This window comes from Meriones unguiculatus, chromosome 7 (assembly GCF_030254825.1).
Source record: "Meriones unguiculatus strain TT.TT164.6M chromosome 7, Bangor_MerUng_6.1, whole genome shotgun sequence".
Classification (NCBI taxonomy): domain Eukaryota; kingdom Metazoa; phylum Chordata; class Mammalia; order Rodentia; family Muridae; genus Meriones; species Meriones unguiculatus.
This window is the reverse complement of record NC_083355.1, coordinates 119,264,295-119,290,731: the sequence shown is the minus strand read 5'-3', so window position 1 is coordinate 119,290,731 and position 26,437 is coordinate 119,264,295. Positions and strand designations below refer to the sequence as shown.

Below are 26,437 nucleotides of genomic sequence, written 5' to 3'. Positions count from 1 at the left end.
CTCTCACAGAGATGGGCAGACTCCTGGCTTCAAGTGACCAGGACTGGTGACAGAGAGGACAGGGTGGTGTGGACTGGAAGGCGGCCCCAGTTCTAATGCTGCTATTATCCTTCATGAGGAGGAAGAGTAGATTCAGGTAGTTTGATGGAATTTAGGTTTTAGCTTTATGGCTCTGTCCTTCCCTCAGAGGACTAATTATGACACTCCATGGACCAGCAGCAGTAGAGTTAGTTAGGTTAGTTCATCTCACGTCAGATGTACTCCCAACATCACAGCAGAGTCACATTTGACAACACAGCAGAAAATAGGCTTTGGTAACTGAAGTCATGCAAGAAAATGAAAGTAGCATGCACATCATTCCAATGAGCAGACTGCACAGAAGCTCCCGGCCACACTCGGGCAGTCTTCACTGAACACAGAAGAAGGTGCTTGGAGGACTCACAAATAGTGCTCTATAGACTGAGGTAGTATTCTCACAAAACACTAGTCCCGACGCTCGCCTCTCTTTTAAGTAGCCACACCCAAAGTTTCCCTCGTAGATACTCTTAGGAAAGTGGAGACAGGAAGAGAAAGCAAAGAATGGTGGATTGTGGTCAGTGGGCACACGCCAGAAGCACAAATAAACAGGGTGCAGAGAGAGTCAAAGGATCCCAGGACACATAGGGACTGGCCAACAAAGCCTCCCCACTAAAACCGACAAACAGCAGGTACGGCTCTGTGGACCCTTTGCCTCAGGTGAGCCACGCCACACCGTGAGCCAAGTCCCCTTGGAATAGAAGAGCAGTGCATCCCCTGCCTCTAGAGCTTATGTGATAGTATTTGAATTCCAAATTCGTGAGAAAAAACACACAGCTTTACAGAAAAGCCATCACTACTTTCTATATCTTAAACTATGTAGCAAATTAATTTCTTTAAAATTTTTTTTTACATTTATTTATTTGGAGTGGGCTGGGGGCGGGGGAGGGAGGAAGGTTGTCACAGCATCTATATGTGGGTCAGAGGATAACCTGAAGAATCAATGCTCTTCGTCCATCATGTGTGTTCTGGTAATTGAATACAAGTGGTCAGGTTTGGCAGCAAGTGCCTTTGACACACAGCCATCCTACCAGCCTAACAAATAAACTCTATCAGGCATTATAAAACACTGAAACATTTTATAACAAACAAAAGCATAAAGCTTACTGTGTGAGTAATTCTATAAAAGGCTAAATAATAATGAAGCAGATATTCCCAAATTGGAATAAAAACAGGTACAGTCACATACTTCAAGTGACAAGACCTGTTGAAGGATTAAACTAAGAAAAAAAGGTAAGAATTTAAATAGCTAAAACTTAGATGAGAAAAACTCCATTGACAGAAAGGGTTATGGTATTGGCAAAGAGAGAACTATATTCCTATACAAAACACTCGATCATATTTCGGTTTTTATGCTGAAATAAAATGTATTAATGCAAAGAATATTTCATTTTTTTGTTTGTAAAGCTCAAGTAAATACATAATTTTCAAAAACCATAAGATACTAAATGATGCAATTTCATAAAAGTCTAAGAAAGACTGTCAGAAAAAGTAAGTAAAGTGCTTCTTTGCTCTTGTTTGGAGTCTGTTCACAAATGCAATTATGTGACTGACATTTACTACAACGGAAGAATTAATTATTCAATGGACAATCTTGGTGGGCAAAGCCCTTGTAACTGATGACAACGTTCTTTCTTTCAACACAACTGGCTGTTGACACAGTGACACACCCGGAAAGTTACCCAACAATGGAACATTAATAATGAGGACACATTACTTTAGCTGGTGGCTTTACGGCAGGACAGTGAAAGATCCACTATCCCTAACATGATCGGATTACTTTATAGTTTCTCCTAAAACCAAAACTATCTGATGTAAACAAATAAACAAGCTTTTAAGCTAAACACCACCATTTGGCACTGCTGTGTCTCTGTTCAGCTGGAAGTACCCCAGGTGCCTGAGGTCAGCACACCTACCTGGTAGAACAATCATGCTCATCTTAAACCTGGGGTGGTCACAGCTCTGCAGCTCACTGACCGCTGTGCTAGAGCTAAGACACCATTAGGGTCTGTGATTAGAGCTCCTCCTAACTGAAGGAGAGCATCTGTTCATCATTTTAAGCGACAATTTTCATCTTGGCACAACTAGGCTGTACTAATTAGACATAAATACACATGTGCAAACGCTACCCTATGCCCCTCTGTTGCTACTACACAAGATTAGGTAATATGCTGTGGCTGAACAAAGCAGCCACGTAAGGGACGCACACACAGGAGTTAGCTCTGTATTACCTACCGGAAGGTTCCTTGCAGAATCCAAGTACAAGATCAGCAGCGCAGATGAGAGACCATCATTGGCTTGATCCTTGTCAGCTCTGACGTCTGCCAGTACCTGCATGGTGAGAATGAAGTCTCCATGAGTGTGTGTCTACAAGAGTGCACACTATTTCTATTTAACTGTGCTGGAGAAGATAAAAGCAAAAGACAATATAATACACATAGCAGAACGAGAATTAAGCCCATGTCTTCCAAATAATAAGACAAACAAAATTCCACACATACCAAGTGAAATGAAGAGCTATGTTGACATGTAGTTCTCACAATCCCCGTGCTACCACAGCACAAAATTTAAAGGTCTCAGAAGAGGAACAATGACCTACAAGTTGTATTCTCTATACTTTTATTCTTGTTTGCCACTGAGGTGACTTATGGCAGAATAATCAAAATTACTGGTATGATTTTTTTTAAACAGTAACAGCACAATCAAAGAGCCTGGCCCTTCAGCCAGGAGCAGGTGTCACGGGAGAAGACGCTGCACAGCACCTTGTCGAGGTTGGCCGCATCTGGCAGCAGGGTGAGCCACTCCAGCTTCAAGTGCAGCTTTCCTTTGGGAACTTCATCCAGAGTGAACCACTGAAGGGAGAGTGTGTAAGTTCAGCGAAAGCGTTCCTGAAGAATACATTCTAATCAAACCTCCTCTAAAAACGTTGCAAGTTGCTCACTGCCATGTGGCACCAACAACTCTTAATTGGTACTAAAGGAATGCACTTGTCATTTACGCCTCATGCTCCAAGGGCCATGGCCGGCAGACAGCAGGCTCGAAGCCCCGCCTGCTCTGGAAGCCCTAATGATGCAGTGAGTACACCATCACTCACAGGGCCAAGCGCTCCAGCACTGTCCAGCACTAACGAGGCATGAAGACACACTCACATGGAGCTGGGAGACCAACACTAACCTCCAAATACTGAAGAGCAGAATCAAACAAGTTAAGATACTTGTTTTTATTCATTGCTACACAAAAGTTAATAAAACAGTGCATAGTTGTTTCAGATTTAAACTCATAAAATAAAGACCACCAAACAATGCCACAGGCAGGGTCTGCCTATTTTGTCCCTGCTGTGTTCAGTGACTGGGACCTAACAGATGTACAAGGAACACTGTGAAACGGATGGACACACCTCTAGGGAAAAGAAAGGGTGCTGCTATGAGCAAAGCAAGGTCTCGACACTGATTTGCTTCATTAGGCAGCACTTGCCCAAGTCTCACCCATCTTTTATCTTCAGAAGCTGCTGTACAGTTTTCCTTTGTGTATTTTCTTATTGTTATGGCATATGGGCCATTCTCCCTATCTGAAGCAGTATCTTTTTGCTGTAAGTTACTGGTATATTTACAGGCATCTTTTGCATTCTGACAGTACTGTGCATCTCTGCTCTTCACTAAACTACGGTGAAAACTTCTTGCACATCACTGCCCTAAAGCCTCCGAGGCCTCACAGTAAGATGAGTTTTACATGTGTGCTCACCCACACTTTCTCAGAGTTTTACACATGCTAGGCAAGCACACTAAACTACAGCTTACATTGTAGCCTTACATTTCAAATGTGTGTGAAGCAAATACAGTTCCTAAAGCAATAGCTAGGATTCTCACACTGGGTAGGTGGGCAAAAGCAGTGGGCCACAGTGACTCTGGCGCACAGGAGGTACTTACAGTGTACATTAAGTCAGAGAAAACTTACTTCATCTAAAAGACGCTCCTTCTCAACTTCAATAAGATCAATCATAAGACTATTAAGAATAAAACAAAACATTTTAGAACACAGAAACACTTCTTGCACCTGAACAAGTTGACCACTCTCTATGAATTTTTATTTCTGCATGGGCTTACTCTAGGAATGAAAAAGTATACTATACAATTTACCAGGAAATAGGTTGTTTTCCTCAAGGCTTCCTACAACTTATGCCCAAAAAAATCAAAAGAGTAAGAAAGAACAGGGTTCAATTTTTGTGTTCAAATTATTGACCACACACACTAGCCCAGAACTGACTGCTCATATGTGCATGTATGTGGAGACCTGGGCTTAACCTAACCTCAGGAGTCTTTCTCAATAACTCGTCACCTTATTCATTAAGAAAGGCTCTCCCAATTGAACTCAGAGCCTGATATGGCTAGTCTAGTTAGTTCCTTGCATGTCTTCCAAGTGTTAGACTTAAAGGTAGCTGCCATGCTCGTCTGACATTTCTGTGGGTTCTGGGTCTGAACTCTGATCCTCACGCTTACATTCAAGTGCCTTATGCTCTGATCTCCCCAGGGCCAGCTGATTTTTTTATGTTTTGAGATAGAGTGTGTAGACCAGGCTAGTCTTGAATTCACAGAGACCTGATTGCCTCTGCTTCCCAAGTACTGGGATTAAAGACGTGCGGCACCATGCCTGGCTAGCTGATGCGTTTTCACATGTCATCACTGTGGATAAAGTTATTTGCATAATGGATTATAGTAAATACTGTATCAAGTCCTTTAGCCTACCCTAATTCAGGCATGGCACCACCTCACAGGAGCCGGGAATGATAATGAAGGGTTAGTCCAGTTGTATTTATCCCTTACCATCTAGGTTTCAGTGTGAATCAGTCCTGTCTCAGCCCTAGCCAATGATAACGTGCTCCTGCTGCTCTACTGAGCTCCCATTTACACACTCACATAGCTATTTGCTCTGATCATGCTCTCGCTCCCACTAAGCTGTGCATGCAATCAGATTCTGAAGTCAGAGCATAACACATGGTCTCAGAGATTCTGCAGTCAGAGTAGAACACATAGGCCATACTTGATGAGGCATGAAGCTTTGCACTGTAGCTAGTCTTCCACCATCCTCCACAATAAACTCATGTAGGTGTCCTTAACTAGATAGATGTGAATGGTCGCGTTCACTCATGTGTGCAGATGCAAATGCACAGGTGTGGGGGCTAAAGGACAACCTCCTTGATTCTTCTTGTGGTTCAGTCCTTGATTTTCTAATGTGCCCAGGGCCTCTTGTCTCAGCCTCCTAGTGCTGGGGTGACAAGCATGTGTCGCGACACTCAGCTTTTCTTAATACTTATTTCTGCTTCGTGTGCTTCCAGTGTTGCCACTCTAAACACTAAGCCAGAGGTTCTCACCCTTCCTAACCCTTCAACCCTTTAACACAGCTCCTCATCTGTACTGACCCCAACCATAAAATTATTTTGTTGCTACTTCATAACTGTAATTTGCTACTGGTATGAATCATAACATAATTATTTTTGAAGACAGAGGTTTACCAAGAGATCTGCGACCCACAGGTTGAGAACCATTCCGCTGAGCTATCTTCTCAGCTCCAGAAACGTATTTTTTAATATTTATTCTTACTATCTTAATGTGTGTGTGTGTGTGTAGGTGCCCACAAAGGCTGGACGAGGCTACCAAAGCCCTTGGATCTGGAGTTCCAGGCATCTGTGAGCTATCTGACATGAGTGCTAAGAACTGACCTTGGGAAGAGCAGTAAGCATTCTCAACCATTGTGCCATCTCTCAGCCTCAGAAAGGTATTTTTAAAATTCCATTTCCCCAGTTATATTAGTTCTTCAACTGGAGTAAACAAATAGTATTTACGGTGCCAATGTGTGGGTACAATGTAAGTAACTGCACCCTAGGAACTGAGATGCCTGAAGTTTAACCCAGATTTACAACCTAGAAGGAGGTAGTTACGGACTTCCCTGCACATGGGGAGAGAGGGGGGATCTGTAGTAGTGGGCTCTCCTGCTGCTTGCACAGTCTGACTGACTGATGGAAGCAGTGCTAGTACTAGTGACTACTGTGATGGATAACAGAGTCGTTTTAGAAGTAAAAATACTTTAAAAAATATGTGGTAAAATAATTGCATATGTCATAGCCACTTAAAGTGCATGTATGTAAATAAATGGACTTGAAAGCCTGCATCACTGGGAGTGGCTAGAAGGGTGTTCCCAAGATCTTTCCTCACCTTCCTAAGAAGTCATCCTTGTCTGGATCTTCATCAAAGAGTTCAATCTCCAGTTCTTGTCCAGGGTGTTCATAGACTAAAGCCTGAGAATTAACAGTTAGTAGTTACTGTAGTTTCACTACCATAGACAATGACTAAGTATGATGATTATAACAAGCATCACCATGTGCTTTTCTTACAGTAAGCAGTTTTAAAAGTATACTTTCTCACTGTCAGACCACACATACTTCTTGATGACTGGGCCATTCTAAAATATTTGTCCACGGAGCAAGTTTCCTCGGCCTGTTTCTGTTCTCTGGATTCCTTATCAGTGGTTCAAATACAAGGAACCAAGTTGGCAGTGTGAGGTCTCTCAGACGTAGGCCTGTCTAAGGTCTAGGTGAAGTGAAGATGCAGGAAATAGCCCTAAACTCTGAACTAGCTGCGTTCAGAAGCTAACCTCGAAAGACCACTAACCACTTAGCCTCTCGGAGAACAAGGAACTGGCAAGTGACAGAGGATGACAAGAGGCATAAAGCACTATACTCAAGAACAACTCTGTCCTTTGAAAACTTCCACCTTAGGCTCAGCGATTCAGAACTACATAGGACATTTCACTGGAAGAGCACTGCCTGTCGCCCCGCACTCAGTAGCCCAGGCCTCCAGTGAAGAAGTGAGTGGAAGAGATATACATAAAGAAACACCATCTCAAGGAAAGAAAATAAAAATGTTAAAAAAAACAATGAGAAAGGAAACAAAATATAAAAAATAAAACTAATAACCATGTAGTTACCTATCCATTGAAATATAAAGATGCCAGATACAGTAAATAAAAATGTTTACAATATTATATTTTCACATTCATGTGTCTTAACTCCCTACAATATTTTGTAGTCAGAAAAACCTACTTACATAAGGAAATATATTGCCATGAATCATTGTGGTAGCCCTATATAACTAATGCTTAAAACTATCTTGTATTCACATTACAAGAATGCTTTGAGAAACGTAAAAAACCTTAGACAATGGTCCCAGCTCCCCACGCTCTGTGTGAAGAATCTGAATGAGGCTCTTGCCGCCGTCACTCCTCACCAGGCTTGGCCTGCTTCTTACCTCATACACCTCATTCCACTTTGGACTAAGGTTCTCCTTGATGACCTTGCTCTGGAAAATTTGGTTGCCCACTCGGATAATTCCGTAGGGGTCTGATTTTCCCTTAACAAGGCCTTTAAGGTAGGTGTCTTTTCCCTGAAGATCTTGAGCTTCAATAAAATGAATCCTTAGGACACCCTGAAAAGAGAAACAATACATATGCCATTGGCTATGGAGAACGGAAGTCACACAGTGCATAGCCCAGCAGAGACTGACTGCTCAGCTGTGACATGCACCCAGAGGACAGTATTAGGAAGGGAGGGCAGTATGTCATCCCACTAGCTAGGACTCCTCAGCAGACATGCAGACGGCCTGAGTCTGCTGGTAGAGGGAAACGCAGACGGCCTGAGTCTGCTGGTAGAGGGACACTGACTGCAGAGGTCCCAGTGCAGCCGCGCACTTACCCCCAGAAAGCTGGTGACACATGGCCACAATGCTAAAAAAAATTCTTACATTCTGAGACTAAGTAGGTAGTAACTAGCACGATAGGGTATATCAGACCTGATACGAAGCATTCGTTATTCAGCAACGAAGCCATTCAACTTTTAGACCAATTTTATGAAGTACTGTTATTAAGCCTACTTCATAGAGGAGGAAACAGAAACTTTGGATTATGCAGTGTGCATCAAAAGATAAGCAGTTCTTCTCAAATCTTGCTTTATTTGTAAGAGAAAAATATTTACTTATTTCTTTTATGGCAAATAAAGCTTGGTAGTGTAATACTCTTCCTCCAAATGCTTATGAAATTACATGCTTATATTTTTGCCTTCTCAGGAGAAGACATGCTCTAAGAAATTCTTGCTTGTAGTTTCACATGGCTACAGCTGAGATGTGGCCATGTCTTTCCACAAGACTGGCTTCACGCTCAGAGAACAAAGATGGTCAGATCCAGGCCAGCCCCATTACTCCCTGCACTTAGTGCACAAAGAAATTCCTGTATCATAGGAGTTCCCTTTCTTATATGCAGTGTTATCAATTCTGTTGAATGCCAACAACATAATTTTATCATCATATTACATGGGATGTGTTTTCTTAAAAAAATGTAAAAAGTGGGCCAAAGACATGGGTCCTGGGTTTGAGAAAGGAAGGAAGGAGGGCATCAAGTTATCTCCATTTGAGGATATAACCCTGAAAACACAGCCATCAAAACGGCATCAGCCTGCCTCGTCCCACTTCAGTAACTCTGAACAGTACAGTGTGTATCAGTACTGCTTCTTACTGTACACAACTCACGACCCACTGTCCCCTGTTATCTGTGCACCCACCATAGATGGCTGACACTTACGCCAGCATCTCCAATGACCACTGCAGTACCTCGCCTTTGCCTGCAGCTGTTTACTCAAGGTGACTTCCACAGACATGTGAGCCAGTCTGTCTCACAGGAGCCGAGGCTGAGGCTAACCGTATCTCAGAGTACCTCCACATCCAAGAGCTCTGCTTTTCCTTCCTGTCAGTGCAGCTGTTACACAAGTGACTCCTCTGTCACGGTGATGGTCTGAATAAGGATGGCCATCATGGTTCAAACACTCAAACATTTATGGAGCGGCACCACTTAAACAGTTAAGAGGTGTGGCCTTGTTGGAGTAAGTGGTCACTGGAAGCTGGCTTTGAGGGTTCAGATGCTCAAGCCAGGCCCAGTGTCACTCTCTCTTCCTGTTGTCCGAAGATCCAGATGTACAACTCTCAGCTACCTCTGCAGAAACATGTCTGCCTGCATGCCACATGCTTCCTGCAGTGCTGATGCCAGGCTGAGTCTCTGAAAATGTAAATGCTTCCCTTTACAGAAGGTGCATGGTCACGGTGTCTCTTCACAGTAAGACTGACTTCGCTTACTAGTCACCTCATCTGTAACTTAACTGCAGAGACAGCCCCCTGCAGTGTGTGAGAGAGACTTCCACCCCATTCTACAAGAGCCCTCCCTGTGTCAGCAGTCTCAGCGCACTTGTTGCTAAGAGTGACTGTCTGCAGAGAAAACAAACTCAGACCTGAGATCACGTCTGCTGTTGTCTGAAGACTTGTGACCACGTCTGTAGAATGAGCCTGCTGGTATCCTGAAGGAACGGCCTGAAACGTAAGAACTGCTCAAGTCTCTGGATAGCCTCAGGGTCACAGACTCCCTAGTACTTCTCTGAGAGACTGCAGGGCATCTAGCAATGTATTAGCACACGCTGTTCAGAAAGGCAAGTAGTTTAAAGATAACGCCCTGTGCATGAAAAGATCCCAGGACATTTTAAAATACTAGTGGATACAAATGCAAGCTTACCTTTGGTATGGGAAACCGCAACTGAGCTATTTGAACTTCACTGACAAGAGGAACAGTGATTCGATTGGGAAGCACCAGATAGTTTGATATTATATCCAAAATGATAGTATCAGATAAACCACTATTAGTGGAGAGAAAAACAAACAATGAGATCGATAATGCTTGCTATCACCCTTAGCAATAAGCATGCACAGCTTAGTAGCCACATATGGAGTCGGGGTTCTCTAACTCTTCCAGGGTAGCGCTTAGGATATTACCAGGATAGGTGACACTTCAATGCTTCAGCTATACGGTTGTAATGATGAGGTAGAATTTATTTTTGTAAGACAACATAAAATTCTAGCTACTTTCAAATATTCCTATATGGTTTCATCACAGACCTAAGATACATTTCTTTACTTTTGTTTTTAACATAAACATTTCAAACATAAATAAAAGAGAATAACACAGTAAACATTCACGAACCCATTTCATGTTTAGTGTTGTATATTGCTTCCAATGAAGTAAAATAATTTAGTTGTTTTTTCCTTCATTCTGTACACATAGTTCTACATACTTTAATAATTTTAATCTGCTATTATACCACTGCATAGCAAATTTAGTTGTATGAATAAAAGACTAAAGGAAAGCACTTTATATCTACTTTTGCCTATTATTCAAGGTGGATGTGAGAATTAAACAATGTATATAAGGCAATACTTTTGGAGACATAGCCACATAAGTTTCCTTACTCTAAAAAACTTTTACTAGAACCCTGAGTTTCAAAAGGAACCATGATTACTGCTAGCGTTCTTTGTGATTAAGTCACCAGCACATGTAAGTGACTACACATGCACACGTCTTCTGTCAGTCATCATAGTCACTAAGCAGAACTGACCCACGCGTGATAATAAGATGCGGACCTTCCTTCCCCAGCCTTTCAGTTTCATGAAAGAAAAGGACTCAATAACACACGGCACCATTCTGCCTATTAGCAAGCCACCCCTGCTGTTCCTACTTGTGAAGAGATGTGAAAGACATGAGCTGGCAGGAACTGTAACCTGCTCTTCTGTACACAGGGATAGACTCCTACACAGTCTTAACAGCACCGTGCTGCTCCAGACCCTACCCAACATTCAAGCACCCGCAACCTTTCTTGCAGGCACTGGTTTCCAAGTCAGCCTTTCAGCCATGTTCCTGTGCACACCACTGACTACTGCCTCTCTGGACCCAGGCCCTCACCCTCTTCTAGGTTCTCTATGTAGTATAAGCTCTTCATTGAGAGCTAAAGGGGTTTTACTGAATGGTCAACATCTGGCATTGGCCTTCAGAAGCCTTCCATGCTTTTTGCTAAGACAAGGACACTCACTGGGCCCTGGGCTGAGGCCATGTGACTACATCTGGCTTTTTACACAGGTAAATTAAAATCAAATTAAGGTCTTCAGGCACAGCAAGCACTTTATCAACTCAAGCCTTTTAAGCATGTATTTTAATGATATAATTCTATATATAATACACTATAATATACAATTTATACTACACACATACAATTTACAAATAGAAGGTATTACTGTAAAGAATCTGCTTACATTACAAATCACTGAGTAAGATGAAACTAGATATGTGCGCAAAGGAAATGTACATATTCTCGTGAGTGTCTCTATGGTGACTGTGTACAGACCCCTGGTGACTGGTTTTGGACTGGCTACAGGCTCGTGGGGGCAGGGCACACTCGTCCATGCCCCATGGCCACTTACAGAGCTTATCCTCTGTCATTTACAGAGCAGACCAGATGATAGCTAGCCTGCTTCTTTCAGCCCACCTATGATGCTAAGGAAAGACAGCAGAAGATCCTTTCTCGTAGGAGACTCTGAGAGAGCTGCTGCTCACATCTGGCCATCCAGCAACACGGCTGCTTGCAGTGGAAGCTCTCCCTTCCTGTGGGGCTCATTAACTGGGAGGGAGGAGTTCACGTAACCAAACATTTCTTGGTGTCTTTGTAGAGCATATATATAACTCAAACCTGACTGTCAAAGTCACAGGGACCTGTTCAAGACAGCTAGACACATAAGGTAACCTAGAGTTTCTTTTAGAATTAGCAGGAAAGAGTGTCGCCGTTTGCAGAACAGGACCTCACAGCTGCTGCACACAGCAAGACAGGTGCAAGCATTTGCCTGCAAGACTAAGAACAGCCCACATCATCTGGCATCAACCTCTGCCTGAGCCTGACATCCACAGAGAATGTGGACGCAGCACTTGGGCTGCGAAGGCCAGTGCAGGCTAACCTCTCTGGCAAAAGCTGTGAGACTGCTCTTCCGACCTATGCCCAAGTGTTAACAACAGTGGTCAGGCCAGCTGGTGTGCTGAGGAACAGCGCTGAATTTTAAAGGTGTTATTTCCGCATGGATAGTAAAAGTATTATTTAGAAATGAAAAGGTGTCAAATGGGAACTGGATGTGTAGCTCAGAGATATAATGTAGCTTCTTAGCAAAAACAAAATCCTGAGTTTAATCCCCAACACTGCAAATAAAAAAAAAAATTACTTGTGTCAGTTTTAAGTCAGTATTTTGTTTGTAATCAAGATTCTAAAAACGTCAAGAAACCTTTTAAAGCTGTACTTTTCTATCCACTGATCTTTTAAAAATAATAGCCCTTCTCCTAATCTGGTAAACCATAGTGTATTTTATTTTTGACTGTGTCTCAGATTATTAGGGATGCTTGTTTTTAAAGCAAAACCTTGTTCTAGCAGTCATTTCAGAGGCACAAATAAGCATACAGAAATAAGAAAAACAGTTTTGGAATTGAATTTGTAAGCTGCTTAAAGGTAAAAATCCAAAGATTATAAAATATCTAATAGAAGCAAATTTAACTAATAACTAATAAGCCATATATTTTAACCTTCAGATAAAATAATGAAAACATCAAAACGTCAGTTTTGCAGACTATAGATTCCAGCTTTTCCTGTTAAGTGGTGACTGAGAGATTGGAGTCCGCCAAGGCACCATTTCACACAGATGGGCAGTGACCCAGCTGACCCTCCCGTGGGGGTGGAGGGGCAGCAAGTGGTGACTCAGGTGCCGGTTACAGAACAATCTCCTTTTTTTTTTTTATTCACTAAATTGTTATGGAACAGAGAAGAGTTTCCACTTCTGTGGTCAGAAACTTCATAATCAGGTTCCCTTTGACCCACCCTCTCAAGAATAAAGGTGAGGAGGGGAAGCCACAGCTCAGAGAGAACACAGCGGCAGCTGCAAGCAGCAACAACACTTACTTCAGCCCAGGGATGTCCAGAAGATTAGTCAGTCCTGTCCAGTTAATCTCTAAAAGCTGTTTTGTAAAGAGGAGGAAACGTGTTAAAGGTGAAGGCTGCTTCCACGTACCACAGCAACTACAAGCGTGCGCGCGCACGAGACGAGAAGTGCTGCCGCGCCTCTTCCCAGTGTGCCACACATCAGAGGCGGCTTCTTTCATCGCACATGGGGACCTAGACCGCGCTTCTTTACGGTAACGCCATAGTTTTCTCCACTAAAAACATGTAATAATTTGTTTGCCCTTCCTCTCATGTATAGGTCCCTGGAATATCTTCAATTTCTCCTTTATCACAAGTCAACAACACAGTGAATACCCTTTATTTGTTAGTGTGTTTTTCTTATTTGTTTGAGACAGATCTCACTATGTAGCCTCAGCTACCCTGGAACTCATTATGAAAAGCAGGCTGACTTTAGACACAGAGATTGGCTCCCAAGATCCGCAGTCCGGCAGGAAACGCCACAGAGTACCATGAAAAATAAAAACTTCAAAATGGAACGTGATGCTAAAGATTATTTTCATTTTCAGTATAAATACCTAGTGATCTCCAAAATTACTACTTACCTTTCCATTAATGTAAAAGTATGGGACAGAAACATTTCTTCTCTATGCTGTCACCAAAACCAGATATTAAAAACTCACCCCATATGGTTGTTGAATAATGGTACTTTGCTTTGAATTTTTTATTTGCATTTTCCTATGAATGGAACACGTTCTGTCTTTTCACTGAATATATATAGTCATGAAAGAAATTCTTATGTATTTAATTAGGATTCTATTAAGTAGACAATAAGCAGTTAGAACTTCTGGTTGTAAATACTGATTTTCTTTACCAAAATCGACACTATGTACTCGGTGTTTTATACTTGTAGAGGACATGTTAAGTGAAACTGCAGGCTCTCTCCATCATGCACAGAGCTAGAAACCACATTGCACAAGTGCCTTCCGGTATACAGCAAGTGCCAGGACCAGCGGGGTCACAGAGAGATCCTAACAAACAACAACAACAACAACAAAACAAAAACCCAAAAACTGAATGGAAAAGAATACTCAATCTTGAATCCGGATTGCAAACTGAACGTAAAACAAGGCTTTCCAGGTCTGCTTACGGATTTGCCCCAAAGGCAATCACGGTCTCCAATTAAGATCTCTAAACATGGTTCTACAAGAAGAAACCAGGCTTAGAACACAGCAAACAAAAACCCCCAAACAAAACCAAACCTACTTTTCACTCCAGGACTCAGGCAAACTGTCCAGCCACCAGCAGAGATGTGAGAGGAGCTTCAGGACCAAGAGTAGGGGCTGAGAAAGCCATGAATCCAAGGTATCCAGGTCTGCATCAGTGTGTGACGTCACTTAGGTGACTGACAAGCACCTGACCAACAGTTTCATTTTCCTTTCTCTTTCCTCTTATGTCTTTAGGTCAAAGAGTATCTTTAGCATTCAAAATGGAGCAGGATTTCCTTACCCCAGCAGAATGTTCTGATCTGGGCATGGTGGAGCACGCCTTTAGTCCCTGCACTTTGTAGACAGAGGCAGGTGGATCTCTGATTCAAGGGCAGCCTGGTCTAGAGAGTGAGTTCCAGGACAGTCAGGGCTACACAGAGAATTAGGTCTCAAAGAACAACACAGAACAGCCCACCCCCGAAAGGACCTACAGGGAACACGATGAAGAACATTCTGTGCTTACCCTGCACAGCTTGAAGGCAAGACACAACAGGGCTGATGCATGTATGAACTCACAGAGACTATGATAACATGCACAAATTCAAGTCAGACAAAAATCCCAGTAGAGAAGATGTGAGCACAAAATCCCACCTGCTAATCAAGAAGCTATTTGCAATTAATTCCTTCAGGAGAAGGAAAATACATTTTCTTAAAAGGAACAACACTGGCTATACAAACCATACTCCAACACAGGCTGCATGCTTAAGAGTAGCTGACCAGGAATACAGAGGCAGGAGGATCGCTGTGAGTTCAAGGCCAGCCTAGTCGACAAAGTGAGTCCAATGCTTCACAGACAGAGACCCTGCCTCAAAAACAAAAACCAAAAAAAAAAAAGAAAGAAAAGAAAAAAAAAGAAAAGAAACAGTAGCTGACTAACACAAGATTTTTTTTGTGCATGCTTTTTTTGTTGTTATTGTTTGGTATTTTTGTCTTTTGAATTTTATTTTGTTGTTTTATTTTTTGACTTTTTTAAAATTTATTTATTTTTTATACTAATCATAGGTTATTTACTTTGTATCCCAGCCGTAGCACCCTCCCACATTCCCTCCCAATCCCACTCTCCCTCCCTCATCTTCTCCCCGCCCCTTTCCAAGTCCACTAAAAGGGAAGGACCTCCTCCCTTTCCATCTCACCCTAGCTTAATCAAGTCTTTTCAGGACTGGATGCAATGTTCTCTTTTGTGACCTAGCAAGGCTGCTCCAACCTTGGGGGGGGGTGTCAAAGAGCTCGCCGTTGAGTTCATGTCAGAAATAGTCCCTGTTCCCCTTACTAGAGAACCCATTTGGACACTGAGCTACCATGGGTGTTGGTTTTATTTTATTTTTTCTTTTCTTTCCTTTTTTTTAAAAGAGAGAATAAACACGACATTGAGTAGGGAGGTGTGGATGGTCTGAAAAAGACTGGGAGTAGGAGAAAGCATACGATTGTGTGTGTGTGTGTGTATATATATATATATATATATTATAAAAATGTAATAAGATTAAAATATACCCTTTAAAATAAAAATAAAGGACATTTATGACACAATTTTATGATTTAGTTACAAAAGCCCTTTCTGTTGATCGCTAATTTACTTTAGGAAATAAAAATATGCCAGAAATGTAATGTAAAATGTATGCTTTTAACACAAGTTCAAATTTAAGTACCTTACATGTATCTTCCCAGAAGGTGCCTAATTTTGGTTGAATCATATAGAGGGATATGGGTCAAGGGAGCCATACAGACTAGGAGAGGATCAGCTTATTGCAGGGGCACAGATGGAAGCTTCTCAATAAGACCAGGTGAGACCACTACAATTAAGAGAACAACGAAGGTGATGAAACCCAAACAACTGTTATTTAATACTTTTTCTTAGGAAAGAAAACATTTCAGTTGTAAGTTTCCTAGGCACAGTTTATATGTCACTATGCTGTTTGTGACACTTTTTGGAAGAGAGGTATTAAATGAAATTTAATCTTATATATTTATTTTTAATATTTGTTCTTTGAAAATGTTATACATATATACACACGATGTATGTTAAATATATCCATCCCCAACTCCATCTCAGTACTGTCTTAACAATATTAAGTAGAAGAGTTCTATGTAAAACATTCTCAAAAAGAAAATTCAAACTTTTTAATAGTATTTGTTAATATCATCATTTAAGAATTTGGTGATGAATACTTGAGATTTACATTATAATAAGACTTTATTATAATCTTCAGTAGCTATGAGGCATTTTTGGATCTGTTAAATACTTGGATGAGATGAAGACAGATGTTAGAAAAGATAAACAGGGGCTAGCTTTAGCTGCAAAGCTTCAAGTGCTACCAGAATTATGTTATAGACAAAACAAAATTGAAATTTTTAGAAAATAAAAACACAAAAAACAGTAACAATAAATGTCACAGGGCACTTGCTGTCAAAACCAAAAACATGTATATGATAAATAAAAACCCAGAAGATTGTCCACCCAGTTTTGATCTTCAAACTCCCTTTATCACACATCATTCCATGCAGTAATCTGAAAACCATTCCCACTACCAGCTTTGATATCCTACTTATTTTACCAAGCATAACTCAAAAGAATTCTCTGCCTAATTCTATGATTCATCAGTTCTCCCCCATCCCCCCCACCCCCCCATGCATTGCTGTTCCTCAGCAAGATGGCAGAACACAAGACATGCCCACAGTCTATGTGCTAGAGAAGAAGCACGGCCACCACCATGTGCTTTGAATATCAGTTACTTGGGAGGCTAAGGCAGGAGAATTGCCTGAGTCAAGAAATTCAGAGCCAGACTGAGCAACAAAGCAACCCTGTTTCTTTGATTATTTTTGTAAATAATAAAGTATCATAAAGTATCTAGTGGCTGACCTCCACTTGTTTTGTTTATTTTAATTTTTTTATTTATTCATTTTACATGTTGGTCCTAGTGAGAATCCTACCTCAAGACTCAGGATGGTACAGGCTATGGAGAGTGTGCAAGACTGCCCGAACAATTAAAGACATCAGAGCCCAGGTCTCTCACAAGCTAAGCACACTAACTACTCTTCACTACCCGAGGGGTGCTCTAAACCCACAGGCCTGGGTGCGGACTTGCCTGCGGGTGACAGAGGGAGCCCCTGCACTGCCACTCTCGCACTCCGCAACAGGAGAGAGCAACAGACACAGCACTCACAGACATGGCACGCACCCAGCCAAAGTGCACCGCCTTTCCCCTGGCTCCACAACCCCCTCAACCACCACACTGCACTGCTGCTTCTAGCCGCAAAAACATCCAAGCTCCTGGCTCCAAACTGCTTCTGAGACTCAACTGCACAATAAGCTTAGTTTTTAAAAATCCCTCTCCTTTTTTCAACACTCACTTTACCTAACATATTTTAATTTCTGGGATCCTAGCTACTAATATTCAAGTTCTTCCCATTAAAACTCTAAAAGGAAGACACTTCTACTTAACAAAGAAATGAAATCTGTGGCTCAAACAACACCAGGAACCAGTTCCCTATAATGGAAGTTTTGGTTTCTTTGTCAACTCTGTTATGTCATGTAAATATGTTTTTGTTTTAATTCCAAGTGTGGGATTTTAGTTGGGCTATAGTTTGTCCACAGCTGTTAAATGTCTTGTGCAGGACATGGCTTTTGCCAGCTGGTAAGTGGAGCACGGAGAGGGGCGTGGTCTAGGGCTCTGAGGATATAAATTGAGAGCCGAGAAAGAGGTGTGGCGTGGGTGTTGGCGTGTAGCAGTTTGGAGAGACCAGAGAGATGGACAGTGTGGTGGTTTGGAGCAGAGAGAGATTAGCGAAAGGCTCCAGGGTGCAGAGGCTTGGAGGAGTCTGCTGGCTGTGTCTGTGGTTGATGGGGACTGGTATAGAGCCCTGAAAGAACCCATCCACCCTAAACATCCTGGAGAAGTAGAGGGTCCCGCTCTCCCCACTAACCCTCTCTCTCCTATGTAGGGGTGGGAGGTTGGAAAGGAGGTTGAGGCTGACACTCCAAAAAGTAGTTTTAAAACTGAGTGCTACAGTTCCCTTCACCTGGCTGAAATTAGTCCCTCAAGAAAATCACACAGAACAAGCATGGGTTGCTCTGTGGAGGACTTCTGGAAAAGACTGATTTCATAATCCGTACTCTTAGGAGAGAGAGATAACTGAAGGCAACTGTGAACAAAAGTTCCTGAAAATGAGCATACCTTCCACTGACCCTTCTTTAAGTCTGACTTAAAGACTTCAGGATAAGAACAGCTTAATTGCAGGGCTAGAATTTTCCAGGTCCAGAGTTCTAATTATAATTCATTCTGGGCTACCTGTAGCTCCCTAATAGTCACTCCTTGCCCACCTCTTTGTCTGACTTCACATCTTTGTGACTCCCAGGAAAAAAACTTTTAAAATGTATTAAAGAGACCAATGGCTTTCACCAACCATAACACTCACAGTGTCATCAGACAGTGTCTGAGGCCTGGCACAGAGACTTCTCTACTTTGCTTTAATCTGCCTACCTAACATTTTCACCAATTAATTGAAAAGTGCTTTTATTTATGACTTTGTTCTGCTACTAGAAAAACCTCCCCAAACTGTTACCACATTTAGAACATGGAATTTGGGGTAACCTAAATCTGTGTTCCCAGGCCAAGGTCACTCACAGTTGCCTCCAAAATAAACTATCTCTTCTCCCCTTTGAGGTAAGAGTTGTTTTCGCATTGACACAAAACCTTCAGAATGTATGCTTTAAGCATATCCAAAATGTAGCTACTTAGATTAAGTCCTATGTACATATCCAATAACAAAAGGGAGGAATCCTTTGGTGCTTCTAAGTCATTACTTTTTGTGTATGTACTTGTGTAGGCACTATAGAGATCAATACTGGGGTCTTCCTTTATTGCTTTTCACTTTTAAGACAAGGTCCCACTGAACACACAACTTACCCACTTCCTAGACCAGCTGGCCGTGAGCTCTGGGAGAATCCCTGTCAGTCTGCCCTACTCCTGGCTCTGGGTTTATGGACACATGCCAGCACACCTGGGTCTCTAACGTGGCTTCTGGGCATCTGTGATCAGGTCCTTACTCAGTGAAGTACGCAGCAGGCCATTTACTGACTAATCTTTCGGTTACCACAACTTTTTTCACTCCTGGAAATTCAAACCTATGGCCTGACACATTGCAGCTGAGGACTCTACTGCTGCGCTTGATCACCATCCATGATCAGAACATTATCCTAGCATCACCCATGTATTGAACCGCAACGCAATGCTCACTGTGTGCTTTTAAGATCACCGACATTTAGTCCTGAGCTAGGCATTAGTGTCACTTGTGTGTTACAGACAGGGGCCTGAGACGTAGAGAAATGGAGTGGGCTGCTGAAAGAGCACAGCACGAAGACCAGGAGTAGAACTCAGGCACTGCAAAGCTGTCCCCAGCTGCTCCCAGCCTCCAAAGCACACCACTATCCACTTGGACTCTTCACTTGCTTCAAACTTCATTATGTCAAGAATTTTCAGGGCTCCCTCCACAACATAAACCAACAGGCTGAAAAGCGCCAGTGTTACACTAGTCTCTGGCACTTGTTTCTGAATCATCGGGGCAGTGAAAATTAGTATTAACAAAAAAGCCCTCTTCGTTGTACTTTTCACCAGACTCAGAAAGAATTATCTGGCAGCTAACAGTAATAAGTTCTCATATTTTCCAGCTCAAAGTAACCGAAAAAAATTCCCTTCCCTCTAAAGCATGTTTCATGGCTTTATTCACCATATAAGGAAAAGGGAGACTGAGTATTTCACTCCGTCCTTCTCCTCGAGGTACTCACACCCCTTTGGGAGTTAATACTGTAAGTCATTTAAAGGGACTTCATCTGTGGAAGAACGAAGCCATGAAACAGAACCATTAAGTTTTGGGAAGATAAAGATCTTGTTACTCTAAGGGAGAGGATCTTTATGTTAAGAATATTTCCGAAAGATAAATTAAAGTTTTTAGCAATTTATTAAAGAACTTTAAAAATAGTCATTAATGGAGTCAGTTCTTACATAAACTGGTTTTTAAAAACTGGTAGGAGGAAAAAAAGTTATTTTGAATCTTTTACAGATTTCTCAAAAATTTAATAAAGTAAAAATTAAGAGATTCCTTGATAGCTTTTTCAACTGTAATGTACATGGTCTACTTAACCACATAAAAAATAAGAAGGTTAAAATGATAATGCTGGAGGCAGCAGATGCACTTTCATGCAGAAAAAGCACTACCCATGGGACACTTGGTTTGGCCTAGGTAAACTCATATTTTCAAAACCAAGTAATTTTCATTAAGTTCTTTGAGTCAAATTATACAAATTAACACATCCATTTAAAGTAACACATGCTATGAGTACTCCCTCCCCAGAAAGTCTGCCAGGGAGCACGACAGTATCTCTCCCAAAGAGCAGCTCCCCAAGACTTCCTGACTCTGCAGACAGCTGTGCCCCCAGGTTAGCACTAATGGCCTGTACTGTATAACTTTCAATACTTCAGTGGTGACTTGGCCTGGAAGAAAGAAATCTTCTAGAAATAGTGAAACAAAATGGCTCAAGATAGAATTTTGGGGAAAAGGAAAAACAGAAAAAGTAGAAGGCACTGTTAATATTTTTCCTCAGAGGACATTCAGTCCCTGGGATGCACAGTTAGGCAGTAGTGAGAATGTGGCTAGGAGAGAGCTTGAGCTTTGACTCCAGGAAGAATGCTTGCCTAGCACACACACAATCCTGCCTTCAGTTCTGAGCATTGAAAAGAGCAGAAAAAGGCACTGAAGACAGCATTAATCTTAGGCTGCAGGAGATGAGGTAAAGAGACAGAAGTCCGTCTTACAGGAGGAAGAAATAGCCTTCTCTTGTTTTCAGGCTAATAGTGTATAACAAGCACATGGCATTTACAACAATAACAAAAAGAAATATAAACTAACATTTTAAGTGACAACATCATGCTTAGCCAAGTATTAGAAGGCCATTTAAAAGCACAATTCATAAACCCCTCAAAAAGAAGGAACATTTATCTCAGGAGGAGGTCAGAAGGAGATTACAGGCATGGTATTACCTTAGAGTGTTAAGGGATATAAAATCTGTATCAGACTAATCTGCATCTATGCCAAAGCTCTACTACTTAATCGTTGTATGACTTATACAAATTGACCTTTTAATCATAGTTCCAGGTCAGTAAAAGGAAACAATATTTAGCTTTAGAACTGGGCAGATTAAATAAGCAAATGCTATAAAAATCATACTTAGTGACAGGTTAAATGTAGCTTCAACTTACTTAGTCAAAAATGTTTTTCCTAACTTCCACAAAAAAACATTTTTTATATTCAGAGAAGACCCTCGTTTATCAAGAGAAAAACCCCTTGCTTAAGGTATAAAGAAGTTTAAAACTCAGGACTCATCCATCAGAAGGGAAAAGGTAGGTTGAGGGCAGATTTTGTCCCTCCATGTGTCCATGTCACCGAGAAGAGATAAAGATAAAGGTGACATCATGAAATGTGTACTTACCGGCTTCCTAAGGAAGAAGATAGACAAGGCTCCAACTAAAGGCATGTCCCCAATCAGGGGCTCCAGGATCACCCGCATAGTCCCATGGACCTGAACAGACAAGAACCACAAGTCAGAGTACAGTTTTGATGGCCACCAGGGTAATGAAAACTCCATAGCTTTTCTTTTTGAATATAGCCTACAAAACTCGAAAATGAAAATTTGAAAAACTTACCTGAATACTTTTCACACCAGCTCTACAAAAATATCGTTTGATCTCCAAATCAATCTCACAATTTCCTACAAAACTAGCACAGAAAAATTCTGCATTACATAAAGTGAGTGGAATTAATTATTTTCTTAATTATCTATTAATACTAGGCATTGCGAAGTACACGCGAGAACAAAATGATGGTAAGTTAGCAATACTCACCCTGCAGGCAAAGCTGATGAAGAAATGTAGCCTACATGACAAGACTGTTGTGCTACTCCAGGTTCAACCCTGCTGTAGCATCCCGTGAGGAACACTGTGCTTACACTCTTGCTTTTATTACACATGAAAAGCTTAAACTTACATAGCCAACATACAGGAGGCTGAAGCTGGAGGACCACCAGCTTAAGGCCAGTCTGGAATGTACAGTATAAGACCCTGTCTCAAAAAAGCAAAAACCACGCCAACAAAAACAAAAGGGATGAGGATGTGGCTCAGTCAGGTGGACTGACTGCCTAGCATAGAAGCAGCTCTGGGTTCAATAACCTGTTCTCTCAGAAATCAGGTATGGACGGAATGTTGAATTCTTAGCACTCAAAGGAATAAGCAGGAGAACGACATCATCCTCAGTTATACAGAGACCTCAAATCCTATCTCAAAAGCCAAAAATTTAATAAACATGTAAACCTCTAGTTTCAAAGGAAAATATAAATAACGGTATAATTTCTGGAACACTCTTTTGATGGAAGGTGTTTTTATTTGTACAACAAAACTTTTCTTTAAAACTCAACGAAGGCTAGATTTTATTTTGTTGGCAGTAGATCTCACCACATTTTTCATTAGTGACAAAAATCCTCACTCAGATGCTAAAGGGTTTTATGATACTAAAGGTTAGAAACAGCTTGTTTTGAACTTTCACTTTACTCAGAGATTAACTTCAAACACAATTATGGAACAAATGGTTCTTTTCTATGACACTGCAAAGCAGGCGCTTATTTCCAACACAAACATGAACTGCTGAATACACTCCACATGGGATGGTGTGCGATTTGATCTGTCTTAGCTGGGATTGCTACTGCTGTGACGAAACACCATGCATGCCTAAGAATCAAATATTGTAAGATGAAGATTTCCTCACAATAAAGATAGTCAATATTTCTTTATAAAATAAAGGTAATTGACATAAAGTCTATACAATTTTTATATTAGTGTACTTTGGAAACTCACAAATGATTAAAAAAAATTACCTTTAGTCTAGGTTCAAAAAAAAAAGAGTGCTAATAATTACCTGCCTTGTTTACTTTGCACACTGATGTGTAGGACTCATTACCAAAGGCTAGGTGGCTGACCACAGCATCTGAGACCCTCTCTCTGCCTCCTCCACAAATGCACCACCATGCTTGCTTTCTTAGGATTCTGGGCCTGAACAAAGCAACCATTTTACTAGTCGAGCTGTCGCTTCATCTTATTACAACTGAAATTGTTCTTATTTCCTTTTAGGATGTTTCATTGTTAATGTACAGAAACACAATTCATTTAACTGCATTTTGCTGAATTCATTTTAAAGTTTTAAGAGTTTTGTTGTTGTTTTGAGTCAAGGTTTTACTACAAAGCCCTGGCTGGCTTGGACTTGACTGCAGGCCAGTCTGCCTCCACAGTGCTGGGATTAAATGTGTATGCCATCACACCTGGCTTTAAAACTTTCTGTGGATCTCATCATCTGTAAACACTGATTTTTCAATTTAGAGTCCTTTTATTTCATTGTTTTGTCTAACTTCTCTAGGTTGAACTTTTTTTTTTTTAAACCATGAAAGAGTACTAAATGTTAAACAAATCTTCTGTATCAACAGAGATAACCAAGAAGGACTCCCACCCCACCCCACTCCTTAAAATAAAGCAGTCCATTTTAAAGAATGGTTTTCATATCCTGAATCACATTTGCATTCTGGAAATAAGTTCTACTTGTTGATGGCATATAATTTAGATTCAATTTGCTAATATTTTGTTGAAGATTTTTATACTAAGGTTCATAAGGATTATTTATGATCGTTTTCTTATAGAGCATATACTTTTTATCCAATACATTTTTAGAAATGTGTTCTATTTTATGTGTGTGGGTGTTATTCCTATACATATGTCTATGTACCTGGCATTTGCCTGGTGCCCATGGAGGCCGGAAGTGAGCCCTGGATCCCTGGGACTGGAGTTACATATGGCTGTGAAGAGGGTGGGTGCCAGGAATCAAACCCAGGTTGTCTGGGGCAGTAGAACTGCTCTTGACTGCGGAGACACCTTTCCAGTCTTATTATATTTAATATACTTAATGAGTTATGGTTATCTAGTCTATGAGGGAATTAAAGGTTGTTAATACTTAGATTTGGAAGAATTTAGTCAAATTCCAATGAAGAACAGGCAAGCTACTTATTATAACCTCCATCTTATACATACAGCTAAGTGACCACTATGTGTCAGTAATCATGGCGAAAATACAACACAAATAAAAACTTACCTAATCTGAAGGTCCAGAATAATTTGTCTTTTGTCCACATTTTCGGTATAAACCTTGACACCATTGACTCTAAGGGGCTGCAATAACAAGAAATAGCTTAATTTAAAATACACAAAGGTTTAAATGCGAAGAAACCTTACAATAATGCAACAGACATGATAAGAACAAGTTTAGCATTAGAATACAAGCATAATTCTAGTTTTCTAACACTGTTTAACTTTGATGATTTATTTAACTTGTATTCCTCAGTTTTCTCATTTGGAAGATATAAACAATGTGGCATCTATGTGAGATTACTGTGAATTAAATGACATAATGAATAGAAGTACATTGTCAGGCATACAGTAAGTATTCAATAAACATGGGTATTACTGTTGTTGTTAGCACATGTATTAAATATATTTGCTTTTATTGTGAAGCCCTATCTCTTTCAATTAATCTGATCCTTTTCTTCTTCCCTATCCTTATCAACACTTCCCATTACTTTTAATTTATGTTTTATAAGTTTTTACTTTAAAATTTCACAGAAATTGGGCTGTTGAGTAGCTAGAAAACAGATGATATAGCTGAGTGTGGTGCTGCAGGTTATAATTACAACATGGAATTGGCAGTTAAAAGGCCAGTATGAGCCACATGGTGAGACCCTGTCTCAGAAAGAAAAATAATAATATATGGTACAGATAACTGACTATGCAACCACAAAAGACAGATCATAAGACATGCTGTATTTCTTTTTTTTTTAAGACTTAATTTTACTATGTGAGTGCTGAGGCCTAAGAAAGCATCAGGTCTGCTGAGCTGGATCCACAGGTGGCAGCAAGCCAGTTGTTGGTGCTGGAGGAGCTCCGAGCCCCTGAAACCCCCTAAAGTCCATCCTGTGCTTCACAGCAAGCCTCTCTCAAAAGCCAAAAAACCGACCCACACACAGCAAGAGAGAGGATGAGGGAGAGAGAGGGAAAGGGAGGCTGGAACTGGTTGGAAAGAAGAAAGGGGCCAGCAGTGGTGGGAACAGGGTAAGAGGCAGTGATGGAGTGCGAGTGCAGTGATGGAGTGCGAGTGCAGTGATGGAGTGCGAGTGCAGTGATGGAGTGCGAGTGCAGTGATGGAGTGCGAGTGCAGTGATGGGGTGCGAGTGCAGTGATGGGGTAAGAGGCAGTGATGGAGTGCGAGTGCAGTGATGGAGTGCGAGTGCAGTGATGGGGTAAGAGGCAGTGATGGAGTGCGAGTGCAGTGATGGAGTGCGAGTGCAGTGATGGAGTGCGAGTGCAGTGATGGGGTGCGAGTGCAGTGATGGAGTGCGAGTGCAGTGATGGGGTGCGAGTGCAGTGATGGAGTGCGAGTGCAGTGATGGAGTGCGAGTGCAGTGATGGGGTGCGAGTGCAGTGATGGGGTAAGAGGCAGTGATGGAGTGCGAGTGCAGTGATGGAGTGCGAGTGCAGTGATGGGGTAAGAGGCAGTGATGGAGTGCGAGTGCAGTGATGGAGTGCGAGTGCAGTGATGGAGTGCGAGTGCAGTGATGGAGTGCGAGTGCAGTGATGGAGTGCGAGTGCAGTGATGGAGTGCGAGTGCAGTGATGGAGTGCGAGTGCAGTGATGGAGTGCGAGTGCAGTGATGGAGTGCGAGTGCAGTGATGGAGTGCGAGTGCAGTGATGGGGTAAGAGGCAGTGATGGAGTGCGAGTGCAGTGATGGAGTGCGAGTGCAGTGATGGAGTGCGAGTGCAGTGATGGAGTGCGAGTGCAGTGATGGAGTGCGAGTGCAGTGATGGGGTGCGAGTGCAGTGATGGGGTAAGAGGCAGTGATGGAGTGCGAGTGCAGTGATGGAGTGCGAGTGCAGTGATGGGGTAAGAGGCAGTGATGGAGTGCGAGTGCAGTGATGGAGTGCGAGTGCAGTGATGGGGTGCGAGTGCAGTGATGGAGTGCGAGAGCAGTGATGGAGTGCGAGAGCAGTGATGGGGTGCGAGAGCGCTGCAGCGCGCCACACTGCACAAAACGCCAGAAATTAAACACCAACAGCACAGAGAATGCCAGACACTCGATGTTTTCTCAAAATACTTATCATGT

At 41.7% G+C, this 26,437-nt stretch overlaps 1 protein-coding gene across 2 annotated transcripts in view; it reads right to left on the bottom strand.

Moving 5' to 3' along the window:
- Positions 1 to 26,437, bottom strand: part of Esyt2 (extended synaptotagmin 2) — a 71,593-nt gene that overhangs the window by 19,957 nt on the left and 25,199 nt on the right. For both annotated transcript variants that reach the window (XM_021653074.2, XM_021653075.2), the window contains exons 4-13: positions 24,376 to 24,452; positions 21,891 to 21,963; positions 21,677 to 21,766; positions 12,929 to 12,984; positions 9,679 to 9,799; positions 7,377 to 7,553; positions 6,285 to 6,367; positions 4,030 to 4,078; positions 2,838 to 2,927; positions 2,311 to 2,406 (exon numbers count right to left, since the gene is read on the bottom strand). In XM_021653074.2, coding sequence (XP_021508749.1) covers positions 2,311 to 2,406; positions 2,838 to 2,927; positions 4,030 to 4,078; positions 6,285 to 6,367; positions 7,377 to 7,553; positions 9,679 to 9,799; positions 12,929 to 12,984; positions 21,677 to 21,766; positions 21,891 to 21,963; positions 24,376 to 24,452 — 912 coding nt within the window. The remainder of the gene's footprint in view (positions 1 to 2,310; positions 2,407 to 2,837; positions 2,928 to 4,029; positions 4,079 to 6,284; positions 6,368 to 7,376; positions 7,554 to 9,678; positions 9,800 to 12,928; positions 12,985 to 21,676; positions 21,767 to 21,890; positions 21,964 to 24,375; positions 24,453 to 26,437) is intronic.